We start from the raw sequence: 23,810 nt of genomic DNA on the forward strand, positions 1-23,810 counted from the left end.
CTTAGGGTAATATTATCAAGCAATTCCAGTCATTGAGACTTTTCTAATGCCAGTTTTCTGTGGTAGAGTATATCTGTGTCCTGGATGCCAAAGTCCAGGCTGGCATGCAGCAGTAGATTTAGCTATACATTGTATTGCCTATGATAAAATTGCACTCACCAAGGTATACTGGGATTTTGAAACGGGAGTGGCAATATTACTAAAAAGAAGTCAGACAATAATACGGGTTTTAAACAAACCCATAGGTGAGCCAAAGTTATTTGGCACAGAAAATATAGGCGTACAGTGAAATTGTCACCTAACTTTTGGGAACAGAAGTTTACAGACTAACTTTGTGGCTGAACTTTGACCTGCAGCACTTGTGGAAGTTGTGCGCACACAATTTTTTATTATGCTCAATTCTTATGGACATTATGGGTATTACATACTCCCTTTCGGTTTTACATCTAAATAAATTGGGTTAAATAATATATTTATATTGACTGTGTTGACAGCTTGTATTTATTGCTCCATTTTAGCAATTCCATCTATTTTATAGATATCAGATATCAACTTGGTTGGTAAAACACAAGAACCAAGTTGTAATAAAGCAGAATTATCCTTTTAATTTCATGCTAAGTAATCCGTCTGGGATCAATTCACAGGTACAAGAAAATCAGATCAAACTCTGGTTGGACTGAATTTAAATATTTGTCATTATATTGAAAAGGTGGCCCAGTAGTTTGATACTGGCCCTATAGTGTTAAATATCGGTTAAGGTTACAGTGACATTACACTTCTGTCCCTTTAACTTGCTGTATATTGAAGCCTGTACCTGCTTTATAGCACAGCATCACATAATGTTTCCATATTTTGTTAAATGGTAACATTATAAGATGGCACCTTTACACTGAAACACACACTGTGTCATTATCTTTAGACTGTTTGCCATGCAGAAAGCCCAATCATATATTTAACATCATCACAGTTATTCTCAACAGTGTCACCTGTTTTAAACACTTCTATATTCTCTCTCACTCCCCTTGTAACTCGGTACTGACAGTTGTGTAGATGTATCAACCTTATGTCAAGGCTGTAATGCATGTCAGCCTGAGCTCTGGTTGCCAAATGGCCACAACCCTGAGAATAGAGGATAAACCGCACTCTGATTCCATACACAAACATGCATGCAAGTACACGCACGCACTCACGTGCGCGCCTGTTGCGCGCACACACACACACACACACACAGAGACAGACACACACAGACAGACAGACAGACAGAGCCTGGAGGTACATGGAGAGGACCAAGACTGTGTGAACTGAATTTAACATCTAAAATCTTGGACTGAGAGACAGGAAAAAAAGAAGAGCTGTGAGATGGTGAAAAGAAGGTGTCCCATAGACGGATAAAGGGAGAGATATGTATAGGGTTACCTAGAAACCTGGCAGGCATGTTTATAAGCTAGATCTTAATCTGAGCAGAAAGAACCTCATAATTCATCATCATTACTCGCCCCACCTGCCACAGCCTTCTGACTGACTCCCTCCTGCCTCTTGCCTCTGATACATGCTTCTGTCTGTTGGGATCTAGCTAGAGACCCCACCAACAATTGCCCTATAACTTTTACCATGGGGTGGTCCGGGTGTCAGCCATGCGATTTGTTTCGCACACAGATTCACAAGTTCACATACCTGCAGGCTAGGATCGGACCCCCTCAGTACCCCCTGGGCTCACCTATCACCTGTCTGGTAAAACTTTCAGTAAGTTAGCGAGCCTTTTTACTCTGTCACTCACTGTTAGTGACCAGAAAGTGCATGCAAACATACAAGTGTGTGTGTGTGGTGGGATCAGTTTACCCCCCAGGGCCAGTAGAACCTGGGTCATTTTTTTCCCTGGAGGTTGGACGGGAAGTCTGGTAGAGGTCAGGGGTCATAAAGTTTAGGTGTATCAACAAAGAACCTTCAGGACCGTAAACAACCACCACTGATCCATCGCCTGTTGACACCTCTAAACAGTAACGGCTTGCTCATGTAGCTTAGTTCTTCTCTGTCTGGGTAGCAAAGAGGTGAATTTATTTAAAAGAACACCTGTTTCTGCTGTATTTTCTCCCTGGAAAAACACATCAGAACCGCGCAGGAAAGTTGCCTGGGGGACGGCAGAGGTCTAATATATATTGTGAGTTGTGGAAAGACACTTGTTTAAAATGATTTTGATTGAAGTTGGCACGTTTTAATGTTATGAGCCAGTTTGTTTGTACTGTGGTTTGTATTGTTTTATTTCCTCTGCCTAGCAAGTGGAAAATAGGGCTATTATAATTCAGATGGGCAAATTGTTATGTGCATTGATTTAATTCTTTTGGCCTCTCTGCCTGTAGCAAGTGGCCTTTATTTCAATAAAAACAGTCCAATCCTACATCCCTTGATGATATTATTCCTTATATAGCCAGCCCATCAATCATTTTAAGCGCAATAAAGATGGAAAATATTTGATTGGAACTTTTCCCATTTTCCCATTTGACCTGTGAAACAAAACCTTACAGGTCACACAATGGTTTTTCTAGCGGAAACACTGGTGTAACTGCCTATAGTGTCAACTCTTCTACTGATCATTCACTCTGCCTCTATTATTGGGAGAGTGACAGCCATTATGTACTAGGTGGTGCAGCTTTGTTGGTAATAGGTTTGGGTTGGGAGGCTGTGGGAGCAGTAGGAGGTGCAGATTTATTAGGGAGCATAGACTAATATTTACGTGACCTGCCAGGACCCGAGGGGTGTAAAGACAGAAAGGGAGAGAAAGTATGAATCGCAGCATTTGCATTAAGGGGAAAATGAGATTACGACACAAAACAGTTATCTCCAGAGACCTACAGCGAAAACGGCCCACTTTGCCCCATCATTTCCTATAATGGTTCAAAGTAAACTCATTTCTATTTTCCAAGTCATTTTAAAATATCGGTCAACAGGCAACTGGTTGCCAAATCAATTCTTTGATCTGGCAAGTTGCTGAGTAAAAGAAAAAAAAATAATTTTCCTAACAATTCCATTTACTGGCAGAGGATTATTTCACCACTCACTAATCGTTGCATGTAAAACATTTCAAGCGCTTCTATAATTGCTCTAACAACTAACACATACAACCACTTGCAGGTTGACCTCAATGAATTTTCCCTGAGTAGAAAGCTTGTGGGACTTGATAGAGCACCAATTAGTCACCCCTAATTTATCTGTGGCATAACTCACTCAATGGTAGGCCAGAAGTCAAGCTTAGTGTTGGATAGCATAATATTCTGCAGGTTTCAACTAACAAACCGCCTCCATAAGACCAAAGGACAAAGAGTGGTGGTGCTGAGTCTTAGTTGGACATTTAAGACAGTTTGTCACTGTGAATTCTTCACCGTACAAGGTGTGGGCTGCGATGTGACAAGGTTTTGTATATGCATGTAACAGTGTGAGTGTGTTTATCTCCCTCCTTGTGTGGGAATTTACAGACACACCTCGCAAGGCACAAACAACGGTGACCTGGAAAAATAGTCGAAATTCCACCAACATACCAAGGAATCTGGGGGTTTGGGCTGACAACACACACACAAACACACACACACACACACACATACACACACACACACACACACACACACACAATGGGAGACAGAGGTGTGGGAAACAGGAGAGATACAGGGTCAGGGTCAAATTGTGTAGGCCTCACAGACATAGATACCAGTGAGTGATACCAGCTGACACACACTGATGCTGACACTAACAGTGATACCATGGCTACCTGAATGACATTGATAGATATAGCGCTGAGCCATCACAGTGTGCACACACAATCAAACCAAAACTCAGCTCATCCCTATGACTTTTAATCAGCATATGTTGCACCAACGGGTTGTACGCTATGTCTCCTCAAATCAGAAAATCCAGTACCAGACGCAAATTTAAAGGGTCTGAACGTTACGTTACGAATAACATTAGACATAGCTTCTTAAGTGGCTAGTGGGTAAAAGGTGAAAGCATCTACTGGAGTGTCTACCTGAACTCAAACATGTTCCCAACTGTGTGTTTATTGTTGCTTAGAGTGGAGAAGATGTGTTACCACATCACTGGAGCCAATGTCCCACTCCCAGTATCCTAGACTCCTCACATTGAAAAACACAAATCACTAAAGATGCACACAGATTTGTATAACAAATCCCAAACTTACTTCACACAAACAAACACTCTCCACGTGGAATGTGGAAGACTGTCTTGTTTGTGTTTTGAGGTGCAGTTTTCTCCAGTGTTCATTTTCTTACACATCTTCCCGGAATATACTGTCTTGATGGAACTTCGATTAGCCCAGTCATAGAATTATAGAAATTTGGGATTTTCTTTAACTTCATATGTCTTTTTTCACAATCAGTCTGTTGATGCCTACAGTCCAGTGCAGCAGTAACAAGACTCCACACTACCACTGACTGGGCTTCACCTTCTACCAGCACTGAGACAACTGAACGAGAGCAAGGACACAGAACAGTAGCCTCAGTCGCTCAGTAAACAGTGGTAAACAAAGCAAGCACTCTGCGTGAAATGGAGGAATACTGTGCACAAAACATTTACACAGAGCTGCCACGGGAACAATGTAATTTCAGTAATACAATAAAGCGCTTGTGTAACAAAACATCAGAAGGAAACTCATCTGTCCCTTTCTCTGTTCAGGGTGACTTGGATATGCTTTGGCCTCCCACTCTCTGTAAGGAGATAATTCAATCAAGTCTAATAGGGCTTTCAAACAGGCTTAACCCATTTTAGATACTAATGCTACAACAACCAAATCCGGAGTCTGATCTCATATATCTAGAATTTTATTCTATTACATGCCAATAGATGACATGTTTTACTATTACTGTTAATATCTGGACTTTGTTAACATAGATTTGTATTTCAACTGGGTACTTCAAATTAGAGATATTAAACATGCATAACATTATGTAAAAGGGAACCACACCTTGTTTTTGCAAAATCAGTAACTCCAGTAACTCCCAGTCAACTACGGATAATGTTCTGATTCACATCAGACCAGAAAACTGCTTCTCTCGACCAGAGACTGTGGGGGCAGGCTATAGAAACCAACTTCACTGTACTAGGTGTAAATATACATCATATATCTATGAACATATGGGACAGGACATACATTACACATGCATGCATATTATATGCACACACCCATTTACACCAGGTGCACATACATACATATAGAGGTTGTGAAAACATAAATCACACTTATATGTTGCATAGTCTTATGAAACAGTACACTAAAACTAGTGCGTTGTGTGTGTGTGTGTGTGTGTGTTTGTGTTTGTGTGTGAGTGTGGGTGTGTCAAGTACGCCGGGGCAGCATGTTTTTAATCTCACTAGTCACAGTACTATGATGATGCACAAATCTTCATTATTGGCTTGAAGCTCTGTCTCTATCAAGTGTTTGAACCGGGATGGTTTAGGGGAGAGTAAACAACAGTCTAATGTGTTTATCAGACACCAAAGCACACACCAACAGCTGTTTACCACAAATAGAGCCAAGCCGCATACAACAACAACAACTGCAGCACAAGGAATATGTAATCTGACAGAGTTACACGCTGTAAGGAAAGGTGATGTTGAAAGGTTTCTTGGATTGGTTGGGGAATCTGGCAATATGGCCACCCTGAATAGGAGTAACCACCTCCCTGCAATGCACTCTCTCACCCTGTAGTTTAGAGGCAAAGTGGGAGAGTGAGGGAAAGAGAAGGAAAGTTGTGTATGCTTGAAAAGCCTCCTACTCGTAGTGAACAAATCAATAAACATGATTATACTTCACAACAATACACCACGCCAGACTAAACAACGTGCAGATATACATGTAGGAAAACCTATAGAAACAATCATTATGAGAATGCATACTGTGCACACAAAAACCCACAGCAGTGGTGTCATCACCAGGACTCTCCATCATAGTAGCAGCCTCCACCCTTGGAATCTCAGTGATTAACTGATTATCAGTTCATTAGGTACTGTGAACTAGTCCTACAGTGCCTTTAAGTTACCTTTAATGTTGGTAATGTTGCCCTTAAAAATAGAGTTTAAAAAAGAGACTTTGTATAGATGAATTACTAAAACCAATGTAAAATACAAATGAGAGCTCAATTACAGGGATAATACATATACTACATACTTTACAGGAGGAGGACAACAATATAAAGCAGCTAAGCGTAAGGTCTTTACTCATGGGACAAACACAAATGAAATACTGCAACTTGCCTCTTTGTCTTCACAAAGAAACAACAACGAGCATCATCAAATGTGGTCTGACGCACTTTGCATGCTACGTTGGCTGGCTCTAACATTAACTATTTAGGTATGCACATCTTCAGTGTCAAAATTGTTTGTGTGTCTTGGCCAAATGTATGTGTCTCAAAATTCCCTGGAATAGAAACTTTGTCCTTACTTTATGCATCCTTGTGTCCACGCTCCTTTGTTCTCTGAGTCATGATCTGAAAATAAACAAAAATAGAAGATACAAAAAAAGGAAATAGCTAGACATGAGAATTAGATGAGACACTTGATACCACTGTCATGCCCGTGCAATAAATATAAAGCTGCTGCCAGCAACAGCTTGTTAGCTTAGCACCAAGACCAAAGGGGGAAACAGATGTGCAAAGGTAAAACAATCCACCTAACAGCACCTCTACAGCTCAACAATGAACAACTAATATCTTGTTTGTTTAAAAGATTAAAAAACAGAAGTCTAAAACCACACGTTGTGGTTTTTGCGTGGATTTACTTTCTTGGCTGAGCGCAGTAACCTCCTCGAGTCTCTGCTGGTTATGGAGACAACAAGACCCCACGTACAACCATGTAACGTTTCTACATGTTTTCAGAACAGATTAAACACACAAGATTAGCATGGAATAGCCTTACATGTGCTATTTAATCTTGTTTGTTTTATCTCAATTGCTACTTTTAGTGTTTGTTTATATTATGTGTGTGTCCATAGTGAAGCTGGACTGTTGCAGTATTTCAAACATCTACTTGTGTTTGTCCCTGGCAGACCTCACGCATTGCTGCTTGCTGCTCAAGTATATAATGCTTTCATTGAACTCTCATTTGCATTTTAGATTGTTTTTAATAACTCAGAGCCATCTCTCCCTGATAGTGTCTTTATTGTCCACTCAGAATTAGCGGTATCCTAGGCAGTGGCATCAATATTTCTGTCAACATCAGAACCATCACTATCAACTGTCCAGTCCTCATAAAACACGATCATTACCTTGAGTATCATGCAGCACTCTGCCAACTGTGAGGAAGATGTATAGTTGAGGGGTCTAGTGTGGGACTGAGCTCAGAAGAGAGAGGCCTCTATGGTGTGAGGAGGGCTGGATGAGTGTGACTCTCAGCCCTGTCTGAATCCAGGAAAGAATGAGATGCCAGAAGGGATGGTAGGAGATAAGTCCACTTCAGCAAGCTCAATGGGACACTTCAGTACAGGCCCAGCTCTCACCCTGAGCACTATCTGTCTACCTGTCATGAGAGAGAGAGAAAGGGACTTTGATACATTAAACTTAGATCATTATTCTTAATTGATTGATTGATTGATTGATTGACAACATCTAATTGAAAAACTACTCTAGTCGGTAATAACTTAAGTGATGCATTTTTGGTCTGGCTAGTACAAAATACAAAATAATATGGCACAGATGCAGTATCAGCATCTAACAAAGTTAACGTCACTGAGGCCAGTTCTTCAACGTATGTGTGTCTGAGCATGTATGTGTGTGCATGCAGGCTGCAGGCACAGTGACAGAGACAGATTGGGTGTCTGAGAGGGACAGATAGCCTTACAACCAACCTCCACTCACTCATTGAGTGAGATAAAGAGGAACACACACACACATACACACACACACACACACACACACACACACACACTCCTCCACTGGCATCGAACCAATCGTGTTGAGAAATAACTCGACCCTTAACATGAACAAATAGGTGTGGATAAGGCCTGCGTTGGGTCTGCTGAAAATTGCCGATTCATCACAAATTTCAAACAAACAGATTAGAAGAAGACTGTTGTGGTATTCAAATGGATTTATAGGATTTGCCCGTGTATACACTCTGCCGTGCTGTGTGAGATTCGCAAGGGTATTGCGAGTACTAGAGTGTCTGAGGGTGCCAAAACAGTGACAGGTCATTCTTCTGCAAACAGCTTTTCAATAAACTCGTATCTCTCTTTTGCTCTTTCCTCATCCATTCCCTTGTTTCCTCCTCTCCTGAAAGAAATGCCCTTTGATTACATTTCCATCACCAATATATGTGCAATATTTGTCAGAAAGGCAAAGTTAAAATAGGACCTTATAACTAGCTATCAAGATTGCATCACCAGAAAACTGGACACAGTTATGTGCTGATGCTTCTATGGAAAAATCAGTGCTATGGGTTTGAGTGTGTGTGACAGTGTGTATGTGGGAGGGGTGGTCCTGTGTTTCCAAGTGACGTCAGTGGCCCAGGCTGCCTGTCTATTAGAGCAGGGGCTATTAGACCATCAGAAAGTGGGAGCATCCCCTCTCGCCATATTGATAAGATCAAGGCATTCCAACGGCCAGAGCAGTCATTACCCTGCTCTCTACCCCATAATGTCCCTCCATTAAAACACCCTGTTGCCATGGAAATGCAGCTGCGGCCGTTTAAGTCTTTTTTTTTGGCCCTGCTGTCTCTCTGGGTCATTGACACACAAACACACAATGCATGGAGATGTCGTAAGATAAACAGTTACACATGCACACTGCTATCAGGGGCACTACAGGAACATACCATCTCTGCTGTCCGGGTGCTATTCTGGCTCATTTGGGGACATAGCCGCCAGAACAGTAAGATGATTGCTGACACTGAGTCACTGTCTGCACAGCAGGGCTGAGACAGAGAGAGATGATCCTACAGTAAGACAATCTGGACGGCTGAGTCATCATAGACTCTGATAGCATTCAGTTCCAAACACAAACATGGGTAGGCAGACAAATTAGAGGCTGTCAGAAACACACACAGACACACACTAGAGCCCAATTGTATATCGGCGGGCCGATATAAGTTTGTCCACCACAGGGCACTCTAAAACGTCCCTGTTGGCAACACTGATTATTTTTTTTGTTAATGTTTTTTTGTTTAAAGACTTTAAGTTTCATATCTTAAGTTTGTATTTTTATACATTTTATTTATCTGAACTTCAATATATTGTGGTGTTCCTCTGTCCTGTTGTGACAATAAAACAAATTATTTCCATATTATTTTAGTAAGAACTCATAAATAACTACAAATAACTAATGTTAGGAAAATCTGTTTATGTTTGTAACGCGTTTCTGGATTATTATTTTTTTAAATATGCATTGGCCGATATATCAGCATTTCAGATTTAAAAAAAAACAAATATTTGTATCGGTATCAGCCTTAAAAATCCTTTATCGGTCGGGCTCTAACACACACACACACACACACACACACACACACACAGATCAGGATAAACAAACATCTCTCGTTGTTCAGCAGATTTTGTGTCAAACAAACCCAACCCCCCTGTTCCTCTAATCCTCATTTGGCCACTTACAAACGTTCTTCAGAGTCATCAGTAGACACCTCCTACGCTCAAATACACATACACACACTAACCCTTCCTAAACCAAGAAACTCCCAACCAGCATAAAGACTTCACAAACAATCTAGTGTTGTTCCTGAGGAAATTGTGTATGTTGTGCAACACTTAATTTTGTAATTTAGTTGTTCATTTATAATTAATATTGTCATTTGTATGCACCTACTAACAGATTTCTGCACAGCACAGTTTGATTGTACTTTTGCAATGGCAATAAAAAAAATCTTAAAATATAGATCATAATAACTATCATTGTAATAATCCTGTCCACATGAAATCTTCCCTGTGCGTACTGTTTAATGTCACAACATAAAACACATTGAATCTGATTTGACAGGTTACATGTCTTTTATGTTTTCAAGTTACTGTGAAGAGTGAAGAGACCAAATCGAATCAATTGCCTTGCCTTAATTTATATAGCACATTTGAAGACTGCAAACAAATTACCTGACAAATACATAACCTAAAAATATTGCAGGCTACCATTATGTAGAGCTTCCCAAAGATATAAACAGTCTACATGTTTGAAATGGAAGTAGGTCTATAGTATACCTACTTCACCTGACAAATTTCTGAAAGTAGGTCTACAGTAGATCTACTTTCAGAAATTTAGCCACTAAAGACTGCTTTAACACACTTAGCAAAACTTTGTCTGCGTTGCCCCCTAGTGGGCAAAGTTCAAATAAAAAAACAACAACTTAAAACATGACTCAAACATAAACCAGCTGTTTCAGACTCATTCGCCTTCACAGTTCCTTCCTTCAGTGTCATCAGGACCAATATTCAAATGAGCTTTCTTGTGTTTTTTTATGGATCATGGGGAGATGCGGGAGGTGTGGTCCCTGCTGTGCCTGAGCCTCTTAGCTACTCAAAGACATACATGAAAATAAACTTTATACATTTCCTTGCGTTATTTACTACTGTGTCCCTTTATTATTTTAATACATCCATGGACCATTCTGTACAGCAAATAGGTGTTTCTACAGATTGTCGATGTAATAACAGACACAATAGGTAACCACTAATATCCCCTAAAATATTACAATAGAGGGAGTTTTTTAAGAAGTAGAAAGATGATAGATAGAATATTCACAGGTAGATTATTCCCAATCAGAGAGCTTTAAAAATAATTGCTTTGTATTGGAAATAACTGAATACTTACAGCAAATAGTTACCATAGCTAACTGGTTTAAATAGTGAGAGTAATTGAAATGTAATGTAGGCCTAGCTACACATTTAAAAATAGTATTAAAAAGATATCCCACATAGCGTTAAATATAGCCACTATCTCTTTATTTTGAGAAAGTTTCTCATTATTTTGAGATAATAAGTCATTATTTTAAGATACAAACGTTAGCTAATTTGTTAATTTAAGAAAGTTTCTCATTATAATGATGACTAAGCTAGCTAGCTAAAAGACTTTTTTCCATCAAATTCGCGGGAATGGAATTCCATACCTTGCAACTCCTAACCGTTATCTGAGTTAATACATCCAGATGCACCTAACCATAAACTGACCCTACTTGTAAGTAAACAAACACTTCAGCATACCTGTTGAAATTGTACATGCTGCAGTTGCTAGGATACACTCAAACAGGAATTCTGTTTATTTATTTTTTTAAATCAAATCTTTAACTTCAAATTACTTTTTCCCAGTCTCCCGTGGTGTTGTTACGTTATGTTCTCCGCCAGTAAAGTAAGTTACTAGCTATACCGATATAACGTTATGTTTGCTATAGTAGCGCGATATTACCGCCGTTTAGTCAAAGTTACTTAAGTTAATCTAGGTTTGAGCTGTTTAGGGCTAACGTTTGCTTGTAGGCAAAATTAACATGCTATCTAAATATGAACTAGCTAGCTATAACTACCTAACGCTAACTAGTTACACTTAGCTAAACTGTTGAAACTAAATTACGGACTAAAACGGGCAGTTGGCGTTATACTTACCGGACATCCACTTATTGTGTGTTGTTTATTTACACTATCTGCCTTAGCGTTATCTGTTCCACTCTCATTGCCTCTCTATTTAAGTTTAACGTTAGTTAAATCAGCTGTCTTCTGTGCTACCTAGCGGAATGCGGATACATGTAACCTAGCTAGAAGCTACCTAGCTAGCTAACTAACTAACTAACTAACTAACTACCTTAACATTATTTACCTTGATAAATATTTGTAACTTACAGTAAGAGTTAAGTATCACATTATGTTCAGGCCTGATATTACAACTTGCAGTAATTCCATAACTTAACTGAATTTAAAAGGCCAATGTCGCCTATATGCTACTTAAGGCTAATGCTATTTTTAAACCTATTTAATACTTTTATGTTCAGTCATTTTTTGTTTTCTGTGCGGTTTTCAGGGGTGCTCTCAGTTAGAGGCTCTAGTTGGGTGTTTTGAGGAAAGGTTTAACATCACATATAACACAGGATTGTAAGAGCCAGAACCTCACATTACTGGAGGAATGGTAATGCCAGCACATAGGACTGATAATCATCACAACTTACCATTACTGCAGACTGTAGGTTAATGGTCCTTTCTTGTTCTTTTTTCCCAGTACCATCAGCACCAAATAAGCTTACTCCCATGCAACTTCAGTGAGCAGCTAAAGATGTTGCCTGCAGCTGTCCATTCTGTCCAGAATGCAGGACTAGGAAAATCTGGTTGCTTGAATGGGCCACAAATTAAATTTAATGATGAAGCACAGATGTTTCAGCAGGCCCGCCAAAAGATTCAAGCTCGTCAGAAAATAGCAAAGTTATTTCAGCAATACAGGTGAGAAAACCTTCAATTACAATTCTTAAGCTCAGACAGATTCAGAGCTGTAATTACTGATATTCAAATATTCTGCTTCCAAGGCATCATATTACCAAAGTTTAAATAAACAAATTAAGTTAAGTTCAAATGATCTTTTTCTAAATATTTTAACTGTAAATAGGCAGAATATCACAGTGCTGAAACCTGATTCGTGTGATGTGAATTTTTAAAACTTTACTATTTTCATGCCCAGATGAAGGATAGTGTTAGTTACATGAAAAATATCAATAATAGAAATGATATGATCATTAGCTCTACAGTACCAAGCTTCTCTCACAGTGAAACGCTTTGCTGCGTGCTTTTCTGCTTTGCTTACATTCCTCTACTGATAACCTTGTGTTTTCTTTTGCGTCATGCGTCATAGACAGCAGACCCTGGATACCTATAAATCTGTGGGACATTAATTTATGAAAAACACAGAAGGCTACAACCATATTTTTTATGAGAATTGTACTTCTTTACCATGGACTGACACAGTTGACAAGACAATGCTAACACACGGCTATCTAACACCAAAAAGACTATTAAGAAACAGGTGCAAAGGACTAACAATAAATCATTCCCCTGGGAAGTGGGATGACAAATGACAGAAAGAGACCAGCGCCCTGAGATTTGCAATGTTACTGGTTAGGGTTGCACTGCAATCCAGGCAGGGCACCGACGCTTGTGCTTAGTAGGACACAGCTGTGGACAGCTGCAAACAGAAGAATTGTCAACAAACCTTCCCAACAAGCAATGTACAACTTTTGTTCACAACAAGAACAGATTTGCACCACTTTTTCAGTCCATAGGGAGTTGGGAACCGGAAGGTTGTGGGTAAAGTCCCCATACGGACCAAAGTGTGGTGGTGGACTGGTAGCTGGAGAGGTGCCAGTTCACCTCCTGGGCACTGCCAAGGTGCTCTTGAGCAAGGCACCAAACCCCCAACTGCTCGGGGCGCCTTTCCGTGGGCAGCCCCCTCACTCTGACATCTCTCCATTAGTGCATGTATAGGACCTGAGCACGTGTGTGCAATTCAGACCTGTGTGTAATGCTTGTAATAACAACAGAGTGTAAATTGTAATTTCCCCTTGTGGGACTAATAAAGGATATTTAATTTAATTTAATTTAATCTCCATCAGATGACCTGTATATCCTCCCATCCTCAGACAGCAGGGTGAGAGTAATTCTTAAAGCCTACAGGGGAAAGCTGATGGCTGGGCCTCAAACTCTCATTGTGGGTGACTTTGCTGTTAAACAGTAAAGGCATGAGCATTAAGAACTGTGACATGACAGAAAGAATCCCACATATTCTGGCTGCACATTCAACTGTAAAAAAGATCATAGTGCACATTCTGTAAGGACCACTGACTGTGAAAGAAGTACTAAAACAACTCCTTACTGATCATTTGAGCGATGACAAGACTCAACTCCCTAAATACTGAGATGTTTATCAGTGACACTCTACCACCAGTCAGAAGAGGAGTTAGGAGATTCAGCAAGTTGTTGGCTTTGAACCTGTTTTTTAGCTTGCCCGCACAGTGAGTGCACTTTATTAAAGTTGTATTAAAAATGAAAGTATTTCTAGGATTATAGACATCTTTTTAGGGCGGATAGTAACCTTAAATCCAAAGTAAAACTGTCTCCAAACTATTTTACTTCCTCTGTCACTTATCTGCTCCATTCACCAAGGACAAGAGACGAGAGGATTCAATACAACAACGAGACATAACACGCCAGAAACCTTGAAGGGGAGCCCTAGTCTGAAAAGAGTTTATTCCACCCTCCTCGACAGCTTCAGAATCATCCTCTGTCTCCCAAGCCTGATAAAATCACAGCACATCCATTGCCACAACTGATTGTCTGCAAATACAGCAAACCTTACTGATATCTGTAGAGTCCAGTTCACAAGGACAATGGCACTCATAAATCTTCCCAGGACAAGCCAGGACCCAGTGGGCCACTGGCCTTTTCTATTCATATCTTGATATATAAAAGAAAGTGAATAGTGCACCGTGCTCAGTCATAATATCCAGCAAATCTGTTAACATATTACATGCCATCTTCAGTCTGCTCAACCCGACTGTATAATAGTAGCAATGCTCCATTTCCACACCCAGTTCTCGTTAAGTCAGCCCCGCCAAACTTTTTTTATGAATGTATCTTGGCCTGAAAGGACATGTGTTGATGTTGCTGCTATATTTAAAGATTTATTTCAATGCAAGCCGTTATCATATGGTGATTTTGCCTCCGTTGAATGCCTTTGCATTGTGTTGAATAGCACACTAAAAATCCTGCTGTGAAGAATGTTCAGACATTCAAGGTCCTCCACAAGGTTTGACAACTTAACTGCTCTGTCCAAAAGACAAAATTGTAGGAATCATGTGGTCTTATCTAAACCTTTCATCTGTGCTGCATGTAACACACAACACCTTTTTTTATTTACATTTATTTACTAACATCTTCCCTGTCTGAAAGCTCCTTATGGTTTGTTATAAGGAGATATGAGTTATTTTCCACATGAGAAAGGAAATCAAAAAATTAAAAAAAATTCGGTTCAGTGAAAATGTTATGACCGTTATAACTGTTTTAAGCAGCAGCTCCCATCAACTGTTAACAGGCATAAATTACTGATGTGAATGGTTTCTTTCTCAACCTTCATAGTGCGTCTGCTCCTCTACTGTGCTTGCTGGTGTTTACACTGATTCTTACTCTGCAGCCTGTATTTCCTGGTTTAGCACCCAAAGCTTGAGGGATAGTGGCCATACACTCTAAACCCTCAACTGTAATCAAAGCTTTGCAACAAAAGTACTTTACGTGTTTGGCACATTCACTTTGTGTAAATTATTTGTTGAATTACTTGTTGTTCAACATCACAGGGCTCAGCTGATCTCCAATAAACAGGATGTCACCGTAACCTCAGACCCTCCGTCAAAGAAGGAGAAGATCTACCTCACTGTGTATGAAAACAAGGTTAGACTAAGAGGACTAAGAAGCCGTGCTTTTTAATAATAAGATGAGAAACCTGTGAGATAATTTATTAATAGGGCATTATTATGTTGTGAGTAGCAAGGGGTTGTGTGTGTGTGTGTCTCTCTCTGTTTCTGTCTGTCTAGCTATCTGTCTGTGTGTGTGCGTGAGTAGATATGCATTTTCTCATGGCTGCAGTGATAACACTGTTTGCATACAACATTTCCTGCCCAACAGAAAGTTGTGCCACTCACTGTGAAGAACTGGGGTGTCAAAACGGTGAATTTAACATTTTGGGCTTTTGACCTCGTAAAGAACATATTCACTGTCAGAGACTGCCATGGAAACCTTGTCCAGACTATGAAGCAACTCCCTCTTGGACCAGGTATGACAAAGACACACAGTAAAAACAAACCGCACAGGTGGTGAATGTGATGAAAAAAAAAGGCTTAAGCAATGAAAATGAAAATCAAAAATGGAAAAAACTGTTACAGAACGAGAGACAACAACTTTGAACTGTAGTCATAGTAAAGTAGTTTTGCAAATTTGCATAATTCAAAGTACGTGTCATTTTCTATACAGTTGAGACTAGTCACTGTTAATATCTGTTCCATTTTTAGATTGTCTCCAGCTTTGAAAATATAATTGTATTAATTTCTGCATAATGTACGTGTACCTAATTTCATCACCTTTTTTCCTCCTATGCTCTTTCCAGGTCAGTCATACAAAATCAAGGTCCATTTCAACTCTGAGCATGCAGGCTTCTATGAACAGTTACTGGTCTTTCGAATTGAATCACACCAGCAGTCCTCAGATAAATTTGAGATTATGCGTATCTTGGAAGTCATACATCGGACATCTTTTAGTGAGGAGGCCCTCCTAACAGCCACAACCTCAGTGCGCGACCTTCATACAATGAATTGGAAACCTGCTGAAGGGTATAACAAGTTATTATTATGTAATACTCATGTTATAGATGTTAGAATATTGATGCAAGTAATGCAAGATTATTATTTATTTATACAGATTTGGTGTTTTTTTTAAAATAAAAAAATCAAATGTACAGAAATGACCATTAAAGGTTGAATGTAAAAGAGTTTTATATTGTGTTCTGGTACCCCTCTGACAGTGCCCATTCACATGGAACACTGTGTTACTCATCCCAATTTACATCCAGCAGATTGCAATATGTATTGGTCAGTAGTATTATTATTAGTCATCTAAGTTATTACTGTCCTGTGTTCTGTCTTTGGTTTCCCACTCCAGTGTTAGAATAACGTGGCTTAAGCTTGAGGTGCCTTTGAAGGGTTATCCGATGCCTGACAATATGAAAGACCCCAGCAAAGCTGACATGTATGTATTTTCATGTGAACATACAGTACATCCTTAATTAGATCTGAACATAATTTGTACCAGTTTTTATTTAATGTATTAAAGTAAACTAATTCAAGTGTTCATCCAGCATTGTGGCAAATTGTAAATATTGAGCTTCATAAACAACTATACATATGTCTGGGCAATACATTACATAATCAATGTATTTATTATTTAAGTAAAGTAAAAGTGTCTATCATTAAATAATGACTTATCTAGTAGTCTTAGTCCACCTTGAGCAAGGGCTTGAAATTTTACATAAACAGTGGGTGGAAATACTTCATCTCAAGCTTATTGCCCTAGGCTGATCTGTAGTTAATAAAAGGCAACAGAAAATGCCACAATAAGCCAAACGCTTTCAGGCAGGAAACATGTCTGCTGTGCCTGTAGAAGCTATTCAATTTTGTGTAATTCACTGGGATCTCTTTAGGGACCTGGAAAAGATACCTCTGAACTGGAGGACCTACTGCAAGAGGTTCCAAATGCTGCTGCATGTGGAGGAGCTCCAGTTGAAGACAGAGATTGAGAAATTCAACCAGAATGCGCCCATGTTTAGACACAAAAGCAACGCATACCTTCTCATTCTGCAGGTGATGTGCCTCACACACACACACACACAATAAAACATATAGACTGACAACTGCTATTGTTTTGGCCGAAGTTTCACTGCAACAACTCAGAATGAAACCATAAATTACACATTCATTTTTTTTGTCACCAGCTTGCAGGTGTCCGTAAGAACTCAACAATGAGGCTGTTTGGGAACAAGGTACTGGTGACTCCTTTAAACCCGCAAGGAGTTTTTGAAAATAAAATGTACAAAGGCTGGGTCCATCATGTGGATGCGGATCATGTCTACCTGCAATTCAGTGAAGAGTAAGAACAATTAGTTGTTTAAAAATAAGAATGGGTCAAATAGGATTTAATGATGAATCCCTAAAGACAATGCTACAAAGATTATTTTCATTGTTTGGTGGTGTATTTGTCAAAATCTTTGTATTGCTGGAGATTAAAATGAGATAGTTGTGTATAACTGCATGCTGCTCTAAGCCCATAACTACCACACATAATTACATGTAAATTTGAATGCAGGTTCCTGAATAATTTCAAGGAGGACACAAGGTACCAAATTAACTTCTATCTCAGCCGTATGCCCCTGCGTCTCCAGCATAGAGCAGTACAGCTGGCATACCCAAACAGACTAAAGGAGGTGTTGTTCCCTACTGGATGTTTTTCTTCCCACCATTCACATCTAAACAGGTAAGACTACCGTAAGGTCAAGAATCCAAGGAAAACAATGAAAACCGTTATACAGACAAGGTCATACTTAAGTACTGTGTGTGCCTTTTATCCCATCTGTCCCTAAAATTCAGTTTTCCTTGTGCATGTAAACATACCTGCATGTAAGCGCTGTCTCTTAGCTCTGACATCGTTCCTTTGCACCTATTTTTTCCTGTACTTAGACTGATAGAACTCGGGGACAACCCAGAGCAGCAAAAGGCTGTTCAACACATTGTAGCTGCTTCTGCTAAACCTGCCCCCTACCTGGTATTTGGTCCACCTGGCACAGGTACTGTGTGTATGTGTGTTTGTGTGTTTGTGCGTGTATGCGCATCCTGATGCTTAATATTGATCTATATGTACATTAATAATAAATAATGAATCTGTATGTATTGGTCAGGCAAAACAGTGACTTTGGTGGAAGCCATCAAGCAGATAGTGGAAACGCAGCCCTCATGCAAGATCCTGGTTTGCGCTCCTTCCAACAGTGCAACTGATCATCTCTTTGAGAAGATTCTGGAAAGAAAGATAGGAGAGCACCAGGTGTATCGCTTGTTCGCCCTAAGCTGCCCTGTGAGAAATATTCCCCAAAATATAAAGGTCAGGATTGTTTTAATAAGAACACACTATACATAAACAAACCTGGACATTAGGTTTAAGACAAGACAAATATTTAGCTAGAACTCACATTTACCACACTCTCAAACAAGGATGGTTTATAAAGATCCATAAAGATATTTTCTTACTAAGTTTTTGAACTTTTAAGCAAGTAAATCCTGACAAACTTAATTTGGCCTCTGCATATCTATGTGTACTATGTGTTTTTGTCTATATGTGCGTATATGTTTTCTAGTCTTGCTGCAACTTGAACCGCAGAACAAACACACTTATGATGCCTTCTAAAGAGGAGTTGATGAAGTATAAGATCATTGCCTCCACCTTGCTAACTGCAGGAAGGTAAAGTACATTATTATATGTTTCATACTTTTCTTTAAATAGCCTTTTATACATTGGATGTTTTTCAAACTACATCAATTCAAATTACTTCAGAGCCTCTCAAAGTACAATTGTCAATTTAATGCAACTTTCTGTGCAGTAAATATTTACTTAACAAGCTGGTTTCATGTGAAGACGTCATTCCCATTCATTTAACACTTATGCAGTTGTTCTTAGAGTAATTTGTTTTGGGTCTGTTATGGTCACAGACACCTTTACATTTATTCAAGTTCCAGTTTACCTTAAAGCCCAGTTCATACTGCTAAAACTTATCTCTGCTATGATCCAAACGGTTTTGTCTTATCACAAAGCTTTGGTCTGAACTGGACTTAAGGCATTTGCTGTACCTTAATTAAACAAATCAGTCCTAGTAACACCATGAAAAAATAGCACATGGGTGAGAAATGAACCCTAGCCCTTCAATGCAAGAAAGTTAGAGAACCCTTGTATCAAAAACTGCAATTCCTTTACCTAAATATTAATTATCTCTCTGTCTCTCTCTCTCTAGGCTAGTGACAGGAGGGATTCCTGTAAATCATTACACTTACATATTTGTGGATGAGGCAGGCCAGGCTACAGAAACAGAGTGTATTGTCCCTATAGCAGGTGACGAGCAAGCTGAGCTTGTTTAGCATTAAAATATTTAATATTCTGCATGAGGTGTGCCCTTAATGTTTCTGTTTGCTGCAAAGGTTTACTGAAACAGAAATGCCAGGTAGTGCTAGCTGGAGACCCTAAACAGTTAGGCGCCATCATCGCATCCAGAGTGGCAGAGAAACATGGCATGGGTGAGCACTGTGTATACCTTTTTATATATAGGTGTTTTATTTTTATATATGTCACATACATGACTTTAAAAATCAGAAATAATAGTGAAAGTTGAAGCAAATAACTCAACAGATTCTGAACTCATGGATCACTTGCTCACTTAAGTACTACCTATTTAATGCCTGTACCTAAGGAAGACATTTATTCTGTGCAGGTGTGTCCCTGTTGGAGCGTCTGATGAACGATATCACCCTTTACAGGTCACATGAGACACACGGGTTCAACAACCGCTTTGTAACCAAATTACTGAGGAACTACAGGTGTGGTAGTGGTGTTGCTTACATGTTTTGCTTTTTCTTCTTCCAATGTAACTTTTAAATAGTGTTGGGTATTGTTTGGGTTTTTTCCGATACCGGTCCTAAAACAATACTCATGCCGGTGCCTAAACTGTGCATTGATACTTTAAAATAAAGAAGAACACGGTTTGTGTATTGCTAATTACATATGGTCAAATTTAAATTATTAAACAGTAATTAAACAGTTTCTTATACCAAAAACGTATTTCACCAGTCAACTTCAGTTGCCAAAAAAACCCAGTAGATGCCACATAACCTATTGCACCACCAGCTTCCCAATTGTAATTGAACATACCATTAAGGCCTGCCTTCTCCGACAAATCTGAAAGCATCACCAGTATCTATGGTGCAGCTACTATACGGTGTTGGAATCCTTTCCAGTGAAATACTGCCACACTTTACATCGTTTTTGTTTTCAACATTTTACCCATATTTAAGCGGTAGGCTATTGTTACCTCTCGCAAAATGTGATGTTAACTAGCATCAGCAATGCTTCTGTTGCCTCTGATCTCTGTTTCAGAGCACTAGATAGCAGGGTAGGCATATAGGGGGAAATGAGGCCCCGAAATCTGCGTTGCTATTTGGCCCGGTCGTTTAGGAAAGGGTTTCGGTACCCAACGCCACTTTTAAACCCTCTCTGTGAGACCTTTGTTCACTTGTCCATGCTTTGTCTAAACATGTCCCTGGCTCACTTCTATTTTTTTAATGGGCTTCTTTCTTGTTCACTTTCTCTAAGGTCCCATCCTGCAATTCTGAAAATTCCCAATGAGCTCTTTTATAATGGAGAACTTCAGCCTTATGCTCATAAAGAGACATGTAATTCATACCGCAAATGGGAATGCCTGCCCAAGAAAGTAATGTCCACACGCACACGCACACACACACACACACCTCTCTTCACCTCTATTCCAATACGTTTTTCCTTGTCTCAGGGTTTCCCTTTGATCTTCCATGGAGTGGCAGGTACAGATGAACGTGACGCCAGCAGCCCCTCTGTTTACAACATGGCAGAGGTGGAGGTGTTGAAGGAATACTTAAAAGCCCTTGTTGATCATCTTAAAAGAAATGGTGTGACCACAATTCAACCGAGAGAGATTGGTATCATTGCCCCCTACAGAAAACAAGTGAGTATGTTAATACAATAATCCATGGATATACTATTAGACCTAGATATTGCACTGCAAGAGGCTGAGCGCCATACAACACAAAAATAATCCCAGATGGCCCAAAGTACATTTTCCTTATAGACCTCAATTATTAAAACATAATAACATATTTAAAACTGCTGACAAGACACCTCAAAGAAAGGTCAATTATTATAAATAATTCTTACTCTTTGCATTATAAAACATGATATGATATTATACGTGTCATATTTGTAATACTTTTCCAGAGCCTTGAAAAGTTGTTTTTATGCGATGAAATCACCTCAGTGGAAAGTGTACGTGACAAAAAGACCAAGGCTTTTTAACGTACATGCAGTGCAACTTTACTGTGCAATCTATGCAATTATTCATTTTAGCAATACAACACTTCTAAATTGATAGTTGCATATGTCACGGCATAACCACGACCCTGGAAATACTTGATGCTATCATTACGTCTAGGGACTTCCAGAGTTTTGGTTGCTTGTGTATTTGAGTCTACAGAGCTCAACACAGCCACAAGTAATTTGGATGGCCCTATCTGTCGTCCTTTGGCACCGCTGCTCAGCTCCATTTACTGTTCTAGGTCTGGCACTGATCAGCCTTGATGCTCCGTTTACAGTTCATTTGTAGACATTTAAGATGCGGACAAATAACATTAACACAGCTTAAAGGGGGGAAAATGGATTCCTTCTTCACAACATTTAGAAACTTCCCCACAGTTTTCTCAAATTATACTGCTGTCAACTCCTACAGCTCTGTGTTGCAGGTAAGCCACACTCACCTTAGCCTCGCGACAAAATAGGTGGATTGTGCCTTGACACATATTAGTCTGAGTTTGATCAAACCCTGTAATGACCAACACTTCATCTAGTTATGGTAATCCTGTTAATATGGTCCTATTTTTGTGTGCCGACAGGTGGAGAAAATCCAGGATGCCCTTAAGACAGACAAAGATCTAATGAAGATAAACTTGGAAAACGTATTGGTATGGAGACAGAAAGTGATTTGCCGTTTTATTGCAAAACATGTTTGAGAGACATTTTTGAACTGCATTAATAAACAGACCTTGCATTTATATTTTTCATAGGTTGGTTCAGTGGAGCAGTTTCAGGGTAAAGAGTGCAACGTGATTCTGGTGTCTACGGTGCGCAGCAATCCCAAACTGACTGCACACAAGCAAAGATTTACTATAGGCTTTGTTGATAATGAGAAGGTGAGAAACATTACACAAACACACAATAACTCAAAGAATATATGATGTTTGTGCAAGACAGCCATGATAAATGAAATGCTCCTTTTAGAATTTTGAGCACCTTGCTACAAACACTAGCATATTAATGAGAAGAAATTAATTTCCATGAAACTACCAATTTCCAAAATGGTCGAACCAGCAGATCAATTCACCGACAAAAATGTATAAATTCACACTAACCGAAACTATCTCTGCAGAGGTTCAACGTGGCAATGACACGAGCACGGGCCTTGCTGATTGTGGTTGGAGACCCGAGAGTCTTGAAAACTGACAAAATCTGGAACAAGTAAGGCATCTGTCTAATTTTCTTTTAGTGGAGAAGGATGGTTTGTACAAAACACATCTAACTCTAACTCATACACTGAATTCTCTTTTTAGATTCATCTATTACTGCTTCCAAGAAGGGGCTTACCGTGGCATTATAGTCTCTGATGCAGAGGAGGAGGAGAGTACACTGACCAATGTACACTCACCGAGCCTCTGGTAATATGCACATTCACACACACTCACATACACGCTTCGTCTTTCTTTTGTCTGGAATTGTCTTGAAAACTAATGGATGTTTGGGTTGTCTTTTTACCTTCGATCTACACCCCACAGTGAAGAATGACTCAACAACAGCTGGAACCCTGTTGCAGGAACCAACAGACCTTGCTTACTCATCTCTCTCAGCTGTAGTATTTAACATAAAAATAAAGAACTGAAATTGAGAACTAAGTGTGCAGTTGACTCAGGACAGACACAGTGAAGAAGTGTCTATCTTAAAGCATATTAAAATACAATTGTAGTTTATTTAAAATCTACAAACATTTGTATCGTACATAAATAGAATTAGAGTAATATGTTTCCTATTAATTGACTTTGTAAGTATCTCCTACCTAACAAAATCTACCAACATTATTAGAGAGATGTTATGGGCTATAGATATCTATTATTTTGTGCAAATTAACCTAAAATTAACAAGTTTGCTTCACAAAAATGTAAACTGACTAATTTTAAGACCAAAAAGTTTGCCACTGACCCTTTTTCTAAGCTTCATCTAAGATTTCTCTCAAAAATTCAAAATTGAATCACAATAATGGCAATATAGTTATCAGGTTCCCGAAGGAATTTTAAAGAGAAGAGTTATGTTTTCGTGGTAATAATCAGTGACACCTGCTGACAAATGGAAGACAAAGGAAAACTCATGACTAACTTTATGGTTTGCTAAGATATGTTGTGGAACAAGA

General features: G+C 39.3%; 1 protein-coding gene and 1 long non-coding RNA gene across 7 annotated transcripts in view; one reads left to right on the forward strand and one right to left on the reverse strand.

Moving 5' to 3' along the window:
* The window catches only part of LOC117947668, a 30,289-nt gene extending 18,965 nt beyond the window's left edge, over positions 1-11,324 (reverse strand). For all 4 annotated transcript variants that reach the window (XR_004657286.1, XR_004657287.1, XR_004657285.1 and 1 more), the window contains exons 1-3: positions 11,101-11,324; positions 7,268-7,518; positions 6,446-6,491 (exon numbers count right to left, since the gene is read on the reverse strand). This is a non-coding gene — a long non-coding RNA (uncharacterized LOC117947668). The remainder of the gene's footprint in view (positions 1-6,445; positions 6,492-7,267; positions 7,519-11,100) is intronic.
* Positions 11,175-23,345, forward strand: LOC117947626 (putative helicase mov-10-B.1). 3 transcript variants are annotated; one of them, XM_034876729.1, is made up of 22 exons: positions 11,175-11,339; positions 12,198-12,415; positions 15,316-15,409; positions 15,644-15,791; positions 16,122-16,344; positions 16,673-16,759; positions 17,211-17,370; positions 17,502-17,656; positions 17,873-18,040; positions 18,244-18,350; positions 18,462-18,634; positions 18,915-19,018; positions 19,566-19,663; positions 19,750-19,845; positions 20,040-20,145; positions 20,918-21,035; positions 21,114-21,305; positions 22,246-22,314; positions 22,417-22,542; positions 22,779-22,867; positions 22,960-23,064; positions 23,182-23,291. In XM_034876729.1, the coding sequence occupies exons 1-22, from the start codon at positions 11,322-11,324 to the stop codon at positions 23,189-23,191; spliced, it is 2,664 nt and encodes an 887-aa protein (XP_034732620.1). In that variant the 5' UTR covers positions 11,175-11,321; the 3' UTR covers positions 23,192-23,291. The 3 variants fall into 3 exon arrangements, with proteins under 3 accessions (XP_034732620.1, XP_034732618.1, XP_034732617.1); XM_034876727.1 differs by having other exon boundaries at positions 11,176-11,339; positions 18,462-18,661; positions 23,187-23,345; XM_034876726.1 differs by having other exon boundaries at positions 11,176-11,339; positions 18,462-18,661.
* Positions 23,346-23,810: the final 465 nt, after the last annotated feature.

This window comes from Etheostoma cragini, chromosome 7 (assembly GCF_013103735.1).
Source record: "Etheostoma cragini isolate CJK2018 chromosome 7, CSU_Ecrag_1.0, whole genome shotgun sequence".
NCBI lineage: Eukaryota > Metazoa > Chordata > Actinopteri > Perciformes > Percidae > Etheostoma > Etheostoma cragini.

Coding starts and splice junctions, on each gene's coding strand:
- LOC117947626 (XM_034876726.1), top strand. Junction 12,416..15,315: donor AAGTTATTTCAGCAATACAG/GTGAGAAAACCT, acceptor TCAACATCACAG/GGCTCAGCTGATCTCCAATA. Junction 21,036..21,113: donor GGGAATGCCTGCCCAAGAAA/GTAATGTCCACA, acceptor TCCTTGTCTCAG/GGTTTCCCTTTGATCTTCCA.